Source organism: Pygoscelis adeliae, unplaced genomic scaffold (genome assembly GCF_000699105.1).
Source record: "Pygoscelis adeliae isolate BGI_AS28 unplaced genomic scaffold, ASM69910v1 Scaffold21, whole genome shotgun sequence".
NCBI lineage: Eukaryota > Metazoa > Chordata > Aves > Sphenisciformes > Spheniscidae > Pygoscelis > Pygoscelis adeliae.
This window is the reverse complement of record NW_008824243.1, coordinates 5,897,543-5,908,367: the sequence shown is the minus strand read 5'-3', so window position 1 is coordinate 5,908,367 and position 10,825 is coordinate 5,897,543. Positions and strand designations below refer to the sequence as shown.

Genomic DNA, 10,825 nt, shown 5'->3' with positions numbered 1-10,825 from the left:
GGCCCGACCGGGAGTACTGTGTCCAGCTCTGGAGTCCTCAGTACAGGAAAGACATGAACCTGTTGGAGCGGGTCCAGAGGAGGGCCACGAAAATGATCAGGGGGATGGAACACCTCTCCTCTGAAGAAAGGCTGAGAGAGTTGGGGTTGTTCAGCCTAGAGAAGGAGTGGCCTTTCAATACTTAAGGAGGCTTATAAAAAAGATGGCGGCAGGCTTTTTAGCAGGGCCTGTTGCAACAGAACAAGGCGGAATGGCTTTAAACTAAAAGAGGGTAGATTCAGACTAGATAGAAGGAAGAAATTCTTTATGCCGAGGGTGCTGAAACTTAGAGGTCCCTTCCAAACCAAAGTATTCTGTGATTCTATGAGGTGACTTAAGAATTTGAGAGGGGCAAGGACTGCAGGAAACACAGCATCTTTTATCAGACAAGCTTTCAGGCAAGTAAGTCCTCCTTCAGTTTTGCTATTTCTGCTGTGTAATTCAAGAAGGTCTTATTTGACCTCCACCTCCTCTCCCGAACTCTTACCAAGTATCCTAATAAAAGACATGCTCTGCCTATAAACCCTGTATCGTTTAACAGAAGGCTTTCTTTTAAAGGTAATCTTAACTCATGAAATTTATAATGCTTGTTTTTTCAAGACGTAATATTTTTATTCTTATATTAATAATTTCTTCTTTTCCCATTTCTAATGGAACTTGAGAGCCACAGTCTTATAGGCATTTTTCAATTTTTTAGCTTACATTAAAAGATGAAGTTAACACTGACAGGAAAAATTCAAAGATAAAATACAATACTTTTTATGTAACAGAAATTATATCAACCTCCATTAAATAAATTGTAGGCTATTAAAGGAAAAGCAAGCTCTAGCCTCATTCATATTAAGACCAGGAGGAAATTGCAGTCATCATTTATTCCTTGGAGTATCCCAGATAAAATCTATTGGCAACTTCTTTAAAAGTAGATTTGTGAGTCTTGGAATGGCCAGGCTCTTAAATCACTAACAAGAACGAGTATTTTGAGGTGAGTTTAACTGCACAGTCTGGAACTCAACCCCAGGTCTGACATTTTCCAAAGTCTGAATGCACAGCACTGTTTTGTGGCATCATGTCCTACTATAGTCCCTATTTAGTCATTGTTCCACATTTCCCTTTTTTTTCTTTTTTTTTTTTCTCCTTTTCATTGTTTTCCTACTGTACATTTGCTCAGGTTTTCTAAAGGTGTTAGAAGTCCAAGGATGTTTTTGTCAACACAGAAAAACACACAGGCGCTCTAAAGATACACACTACCACAGAGAAATAAATAAGAAATTAAGTTATTAAGCATGTATATTCAGTTTTCTTTTCTATAGCACCATGTACTGGGATTTATTTAAATAAACCACATCCAGGGTTGAGGCCAAGAGAAATTTCTAAAAAGATGGTTTTGCATCTGCTGTAAAATAAATGCCAAGGACTAGGAAAAAGATACAACTAACAGTCTTCAGTTTATTATCAGAAGTGCTCTTCTGATGGATGTTATTGATCCATTAAAAAAGAAAATGCCCCAAAATACTTCTAATTCCACATGGCTCCTTGCAGAAATCTTAGAATCTGCTTCCAGGCATAAAATTTGATAGATCAAAAACACATGCTGTGGCCAGAGTGAGCAAAGGTAAACACATTCAATGGCAACTGAGAGTCCAAATGTCAATATATGCAAATAATATGCAAAGCTCCTATTCTGTACCAATAGCCTTCTTTAGTTTTTAGGTTTCCCTGAATGGATTCAGTGCTTCAACGGAACACTGCAAGGTTTAAGAAACTTACTGCAATGGACCTCATCACTCCAATCATCACAGTCATTGTAGCCATTACACTGCAGTTTCCCTGGGATGCAGATCCCACTGGCACACAAGAAACTCTCCTCTCCTCCACACAGTGCTGGAAAAGAGAAGAAAAGAAAGAATACATGTTAAACTTTTCAGGGTAAGAAGAAATAAGCAGAAATGAAAGATAGTTAGAACAATGAGTCTTAATTGATGCACTTAAGCAACAAACCCCAAATTAATCAAATTCAAGCAAGTGCAAACTGGCATTTTCATCTAACTTTTGTTATTTCAAAAATAGGTGTCTAGGCTGAGTTAATCAGTGAGGTTCAATCTACCATTACCTCTAAAAAGCAGCTGTACAGAGTAACTGTTAAAAACTGACCTTAGGATGGGATTAAACAAGCTCTTTTTTTTTTTTCTCCGTTAAATAGATGCATCAGATGATTAAATATCCAACTAAAGTTACAATAGATGGATCTTCCCAGTTCAGGCAAAAGGTTACCAGGTTGAGACCTAACAGTGTCATAGCACAGACACCTGTCTAGAGGGGAAGGATTCCTCAAACATTCCTATAACTCCCTGAACACTAGAAGACAGTCATCATTGCTATTTGATATATGGGGAATTGAGATACCTAAAGAGACAAAAAAAACCCCTAGAGCTTTAGGTATCCCACTGGAGATACCTTGCACAGCCATTATGTTCAGAGAGAGGGAAGTCATAACACCTTCCTATTCAAGTCCTTCAAAGCACTTAAAATATAGAGATGCAGATCACCATTAATTTATTTACACCTTAGTCCACGCAATAGAGACCAAAATTCCAAGTCTTTGCTTTAAAAAACATTGGCTGAGAAAAAACCCTGTAAAGCATATAGATGGGGAAAGATATCAAGTGAAAATTACATGGAGATTCAAAGTAAAGATATCAGATAGAAAAGCAAATATTCAGTACAGAACCTGGTTGTTGTGGTTTGGTTGTTTGGGGTTTTTTTATGTAACAGAAATTATATCAACCTCCATTAAATAAATTGTAGGCTGACAGTTAACAGCCAGGCTACTCAACAAAGCTAAACAAAACAGAAAGTTTAACCTCCAGTAAAAGATCAGCAAAAAAACCCCAATAACTTTACTTCAAGCATACATATGTGAAATGAGAATTAGCTTTCAGAGATGGAGGAAAAAAATCCTGTCACTTTGCCAGTGTAAAGCTATTAAATGTATCCATGTGTGAGAACAGCAAGTTCAAAAAATAAAATCTCATGAAAGTTCAAAATTCTACTCCTAGAAATTCCATTGTAATTCAAACTTTGTATTCAAGTTTGCCAAGAACAATAAAGATCTCTAATCATAGCTTTCAAACTTCACCACAATGCAAATCAACAGGTATGAAAACCATCAGTTTCAGCAGCAGCAGCTATAGAATCTCTTCCTCCATTAAAGTCATTTTGCACCTGATCACAACGTAGCTCCATAGTTCTTATTTTCAAATGCCTAAATTTGCATTTTTGTTTTCTCACAATAGAGTTCAGTTCCTATTTCTTCTCCCTTTATTCTCTCAACCTGATGCTTAACAAAGTCTGGAAAGTATATTTATAATCTACATCTCAAAAGCAAAAAAACACATATTGAGTATTCTCATCATAATTTTGTATTCCTCATAACATGTCTGCCAACAGGTATATTCATGCAGAATACAGTTTAAAATTGAATTAAGGAAAAATAACCAAATATCTAATGATATAATTTTTAGTAGCATGAGCTTTTATGACCTCAGTTTGGCACTGCAGTAAATGATAGCACAAAGGTAATACACTACATAAATTTCAGGTGAAGCCATTAATAGATCAATGACTATGATGATGTTTGTGTCAACATTTTACTTGGTGCTGCACTCAGTAGAATTCCTAGTGTAAGGAATTATCCTTAACAGTGAAGTATTAACCACAATAATGTGTTGATTAAGCACATTCTTGGGCAAACAAAAACTGAGCTTAAGTGAAAGATCAGTCCTAAACTCACACACTGCTAATGTCCCGTTTAAACTCCTCTTTCTGAAGCCAACATTTCATTCACAAAAGGAGGGGAAGTTCATTTTAATCTCTTCCAACAAAACAGTCTGTCATGAAGTAACTCAGAGCACACAAGTAATCTTATTTTATATGTCTTCCAAAGAATAGAAATATAAAATGAAACAAAATGGAAAGCAAAGTGGTGCTGATGAAATCTGGCAGTGTTTCACAAAGCATGCAGATACAATTTAAGGATATAAAAGTTGAAAGGTAGAAAGAGATGAGAAACATGAACTAATAAATATCGACTCTCCATGCTGCTATAACAATTTTTATCTGCTTTATTTGGTTGTTAAGCCACACTGTTTCATAGAATTTCAGGAATTCATTATTTAGTGATGTATCTTTTGATTTTAGTAAGTGTATCATAAAAGAAAACTTCATGGAAACTTTTTTCTTAAAATCTCAAACACATGGCTTTTATCTTACAGTGCTTTAGACTGCAGGGTAGCGAGTGTTATGCCTCCTTTTTTTTCCATATGTGAAAAGCTGAAGGATAGGAGGCCCAAGTGATTTGTCCAATGACAAACAAGGAATCAGGTGAACAATTCAAAGTGGTTTATAGAAGTGTATTCCTAAAAATCTAAACCGAAATCAGAAAAAAAAAAAAAAGGCTATCTCCCTGTTCTGACAAAGTAAGCCTCTTACTTCTTAAGCATGCTGGTCTTCACAATAGTCTCTTACCGGGAATTTTGGCTGTTGGTGGGAGACAGCCTTCAGCCTTGCCGTTGCCTTCACTTTGGCAAGAGACAGTTTGTCAGTCTTTGTGTTACTCTAATACCTTTCTCTCTTCTCACTCTCTTGAAGCATTTCCAATGATGATCAGGACACATTCCAGACCTAGACCTGAGATCCCCATGGTTTTGTACTATTCCTCAGGTCCGCTGGTTTTCTTTTCACTGCTGTCCTTAATCTGCAGCTACCAGGTACAACCTAGAGCCTAGAATACAGTTTTTTGCTATTCTTTTGCATTCTTGAATCCACCAGGACAACCTGCCTGTAATGAATGTCAGAGACATGAGTGCACCAATAGGCCTTGAATGGCCTTGAATGACCCTGATCAGCCTCACCTGGGGTCTCCACGCACACCCTGCCCATGGGCTCAAGCTGAGCTCAGGGCTGGGACTTCAGTCCCCACCTGAGCTGTGCTGTAGGCACAGCCTTATATCCAACTCCAGCTACTGGATGGATCCCTCATATATACACCGTAGCAGGTCTGCAGCCCTAACTTTGGCCCTGGTTCCTAAGTGGGCTTGGAGCCACACTGGAGCCTTGTCACTAGTCCTGTCTCTGGTCCCGCCTCCTCACTGGGCTCTCTGATTGGACCCTGGACCTGGTTCATCACTTTACCATGCCTGGGGCCAATTCTGCCTGCTGCATTCAGGCTCTGCATCCCAGCACAGCCTGACTTCAGCTCCCAGCTTGCATGCCTGGAGGAAGCAGCCCTGCTCCTGCTTCTTCCTGAGTGACCTCAGGTCCTTGGCTGTTGGGTTACAGCAGACTGATTGCTCAGCCTGGCTCCTCGTGGTGCCTTATTTCTGTTAGTCTGATGCTACCTGGCAGTCAAAGACATAGCTCAAGTTCCAACAACTGTTTGATGCCTCTGGCCAGCTATATTAGAAAAATAATGTGATATTGACAGTCAGGTGGTATTCCCTGTCCTCAGTTCTCCATTATTCTTTCAGTTATCCCAGATGCCACCTCTGCCTTTCCATGACTTCACAGTACACATGTAAGACATCTTTCACTGCAAAAGTATCGTGCCCATTGTCCCTGCACAGTGTATTAGGTATGCCACCATTTGCAAAGTGAGCATTCACTTTCTTTAAAATTACTCTTTCCTGAGCACCCTCCAAATAACCCAACTCCTACACATTAGAATATCAATAACTGGTTTGTCCCCTTTATTAAAAGTGAACAGTCACATTTTGACACCTAGAAGGGCTGATTTAGATTTTCAGTAGGGTGCAAAATCACCTTCTGTTTCAGTATATTATGATTTTCACAGTTGCAAAGTATTATCTATCTCATGATAACTGCTCTTAAATCTGAGTGGAAATACCACTGCCTCATTTTAAGGAAAATCCCACCTGCAAATACAGCTAATATTCCCTTACACAGTACAAGTCTCCATCATCCTTTTCCCTAAAATTCTTTCTTTTCAATTTTCTGATTTAAAAAACATCCTCCATTATTTTGTGGTTGAGGAGCAGACAGAAAATTTCTTCAAAAAACTCATTACTTTCTCTAGTAAAATTGAATTTCATGCATTGTCTTATTAAATGCCATAAGCTTGACTTGATTTTTAATAGTGAAATCAGCCACTTGCAAAAAATCCTTATGTGATCTTATTTGTTAAAGATTAGCTGATTTATAAAAGCACTATGAAGCAACGCCATTAAAAAAAGCCTAGGCAAGGCAAGATGTTCTTACGGAATAAAGAATCTTTTATGTGATCCAGAGATAAAGGTTCTCTTCCCAGCTCTGCTGCAAACTTTTTGCATAACCTTGCACAATTCAGGCAATCTGTGCTTTAGCTCTATACCTATAAAAAGATGAAAAAAATTCTCTGTTTTCTTGGGCTCTTTGAGGAGAAAAATCATTAGCCTCAGTACTACAAAGTTAATGCTGCAGGAGTCTTATGAACTTATTTTCACACTGATGAATTGATATTCAAGATTTCCCACAAGGATTGAAATATATTTCCATTCTGGGAAACATCAGGATAGCTCTCAGAGGAACATCACTGAATGCAAGAAGGTCAAGAGGAAAACCTGAAAGATAAATCTCAATGGAAACAATACAATTTTTGAGACAGAACAAAGCCATTTAAAACTGCCATCAGTGAATGACCCATTTTAAAAGACCTCAACAGGCAGTCATGAAAAGACTATTACACCTGTTAAACCTGCCCTTGGGACTAAAGAAGGAGTCTTTAATGTGCCTACAAAAAATAGAATCATTTCTGCTCATGATCAGCCTTTCTGTATAGCAATGTGATATTCTTCACAGTTTGCCAAACCACTAGGTGCACAGTGGATGCTGTGATGTACCACTGGGCACCGGACATGCCTAAACATGCAGAGTGTGTTTTTCAAAAAAGACAAATAGCTCCAGCTTTCACTGACTGCAAGTGCTATTAATTATCCAGATTTCCAATTTTATTTGTCGTCCTAGCATAGCCGTCCTTTCCATTGCACTACGGCAATGGATACACACACATTCTCAGCACCTTCATTTTTACTCGTAACTTTTGGCAGCAGGGGATTATTTTTTTTCAACGTGTTTACATGCTTTTCTAAGCCTGAAATATTATTTTACCATCCCCAAGAAACAGGGCAATCTTAGACTTAGCCAACTGACACACAGACCCTTGTATGAAAAATGTGTTTGTAATAAAAACTTATGTGAATAATTTCAAAATCTTTTCTATTACATTCTCAGGTGCACTCTCCACTTGGGCAGCACATGATCTTGATTTTGCAATAAAAACATTATTTTCCAGTTGTGTAATGGGGCCATAGTTATTGCAGTGAAAGCTACTTACGCAATATATTTTAAAGAAGGTTTCTAACTTTACAGAAAGGTGCCCAAAATATGTAAGAGATTTTAAAACATTTTTTTTCAACTAGTTTGTGCCATTTAATGTTTGTGCCTTTTAATCAGAAGCAAGGTAGGGCAAAACCACCAGCACCATCCTATTGCACACCCTTATAATGTGCTCCTTAGTAGGTTCCCTCACTACCCACAGTGTGGTTGGACATGTTTCCTAACTTCTAACTGAAGAGTTACAGCCTCACCTCTATTCCGCCATTTTTGGAAGGGCATTACAAACTGCAAAATATGATAGTCTTAACAGCAACATAAGATTAGATAGCATTCACATTCTCATTTTACAGGGGAAAAAATGAGGCACTGAGATACTAAGGTGAAAGTTACAAGAAATAACGAATGATAACTTCAATTGTCCAATCTAAGACACGCCAGTATGTGATTTTTTTTTTTGGAGAGTAAAGACTGTGATGTTATTTTACATGTTCAAAGAATAGCTCCTGTTACCTTTAATTGTAGCTGCAAGAGCATGTTCCAGTTGCAGATAACCTCCAGCTACACAAATGAAGAGGCCAATTAATCAGAAGTGTGCAAAGAACAGTTGAGAAAACTGTTATTCCAGTGCCTTTCTCAACATGACACATGGTCTCTGCAACAGTGACAGTGAAAGAATCTCATTCTATATTATAACATCACATTTTCTTTATTATGAGTCGATCTTTTCGTTCCTCCAGTTCCCTGCCTTATGCATTGCACTTTCCAATTGCTACAATCAGTAAACCCTACAGGGGGCCCTAGAAACAACAGCCTTCCTATTCCTGGAAGCCAAAACTCCCAGGCTCTAGTTCCCTGTAGACCAGTGTTTATCCCACAGACGAAGATGTCAGGTAAAAATAGAATATGATAGCATAATCAAAAGATTGTAATTCATCATACAAGAAAGGCTGTTTGAGGTTGGAATGGCAACTTTAAGTTACTTGGAAATCTTACATTCTTCTAACTTGGGCTTTTATGCAATTTCCTGCATGTTCAGAAAAGAAAACAGCATAAATAGATCAAAAAGAACCGTTCAAGGAACCATCTTTATTTGCTTACAGATCTCCATCAGTACAGATCTTCACTGGTACCAAGAGAGCAACAATAACAGACTTCTACCTTCTGCGTGAATATGCCAATTTGGCCTGGGAGAATCATAGAATCATAGAATCATTAAGGTTGGAAAAGACCTCCAAGATCATCGAGTCCAACCGTGAACCCAACACCACCATGCCCACTAAACCATGTCCCTAAGCGCCTCATCTATATGTCTTTTAAATACTTCCAGGGATGGTGACTCAACCACTTCCCTGGGCAGCAGGGAACAAAGGTGAAAAACAGGAAGGATATTTATCTGACCATTTTTCCTACAGATCAGAAGAGCAAAGATTCTGTAGTCCCATATTCATTTCTGGGCTGTGAACAAAAGCGTGTTCAAACACTTATAAGTCATTCTGACTCTCCCTTCCTAATACATCTCTATCCCATTCTGCTCCTATCCATTCTGATTTCCATCCCAATCCACTTCTCCATTTCTTCTTACCTAAAGTAAGCAGCTTCCTATTTATCTTGTATGTTATATGCAAACAAGAGGAAGAATGAAATCAGTTTTCCTTCTCTCAGTTTTAGCACCCAGCAGCAATCAGAAGGAATTTTAAGAAAAATTACTCTCACCTCTTGCAGTCTTCTAATAGGTGATGACTGGTTACGTTTGGTCCAGTCAGTGCAGTGTTCAGGGTAAGGAGAGCACACACACTGTGAACAGTACCTCCAACGAATGTAATTTCTGCTTTCTACCGAGCTTGTGCAAGAAGAGGTTTTCAGAAGGTTGACAATTCGATCATACCGCCAAAGATCAGATTTTAATGGAAATTATGAAAGCATTGTCTCATGCTGTAAAACAAACACTTTTACTGAATGTTGAATTTCGGTATTTGATCTGAAACCTAGAGAATTTAGATATGCAACCATTTATAAGACTTTCTTCAACACAGGCAAACAGCTGCATACTCAGAAATGCAGGGACTGTTTGAAACAAAGCAGCAGCAGAAGAAGAAATGAAGCCTGAAATAGATGTCTGAAGTGAAAAAATTATGGACCATTCCACTCAAATTTGCCAAAATTATTAAAAATTGTAAAGGTGTTATTATAAAGCAATGTGCTGGGAAATGTTAATTATTGATACTTCTGTCAATAATTCACACATTTATTAATATAATCATGCAAATATTCACACACCTAAACTCCTGAAGAAGAAACAATGTTAGAGGTAAAAGGAACCCAAAGAAAATGGAAGCAATCCTTGGTGATGGAGAAACATGCTTGTTTTAGACCTTCCCCAGAAAGGTCTAGAATAGAATAGAATAGAATAGAATAGAATAGAATAGAATTCACCCCCTCCCCTGGCCAGCCTGTTCCAATGTTTAACTACTCTTTCAGTAAAGAAATTTTTCCTTACATCCAAATCTGGAAAAGCTTCCAAAATCCCTGACTAAACACCATTGGTGGCAAAAAGTGCTTTATTTTACCTGTGTCTGGTGTACTATCTAAAGTGTCTCTGAGGAGCCAAGACCATTTATGTGCTATACTTCCCAGCTAGACTACTGGAATGCCATCTATAGAAGATTATGTGGGCAGGTCCCTGGAAAGCTGCAGACAGCACAGACTGAAATAAACATAGTATTCTACCATCCTCGAGACTGACATCTGGTTGCATTTCAAGGTATAGCAACAGATAAAGCACTGTATATCTGTGAAAATGACCATGAAAAGTGCTAATGCTAATTTTTTTTTGAAGTGGAGACAAAATTCACTGTCTAATGCTATGAAAGAACGAGGAGGTATCAAATAAAATTGCCTTTAAAACAACCAAAAGGTGGTACTGTTCATACAATGCATAGATAAGCTGTAACGCTTTGCAACATCATGATACTATGGATGCTGAAATGTACATAGATTCATGAAAGAAAGGGACAAATTATAGAAAAAAAATCTGTGGTGGGTGACAAATTACAGAAAACTCCTTGAATCTCAAACAGATGGAAAATGCAGGAGTATTTGGAAAAGTATTGTCACATAGTCTTGCCCTGTTCTTCTATTCTTCTCTGGGCATCTGATTTCGGCAGCTTTTGGAGTCAGCATTACAAGATAGATGGGCTTTTCATCTGACTCAATACAGCCACTATAGCACACTGGGACACAGAGGAATCCCTGTATTCTCTTGCCTGCAAATTTTCATCACCTGCTCCCTATACCCCATGTACCCTGCAGTACAGCGTATGCATCTTGTAGCTGTCAACTCTAGAAAGTTTTGATACTAGGATCACGATCACAGAATTAGGAAGATTGGCAACTCTTT

At 38.2% G+C, this 10,825-nt stretch overlaps 1 protein-coding gene across 1 annotated transcript in view; it reads right to left on the bottom strand.

The window, feature by feature from the left end:
• The window catches only part of CORIN (corin, serine peptidase), a 140,865-nt gene that overhangs the window by 63,805 nt on the left and 66,235 nt on the right, over positions 1-10,825 (bottom strand). The window contains exon 5 of the mRNA XM_009335224.1: positions 1,807-1,920. Within this exon, the coding sequence (XP_009333499.1) occupies positions 1,807-1,920 (114 nt within the window). The remainder of the gene's footprint in view (positions 1-1,806; positions 1,921-10,825) is intronic.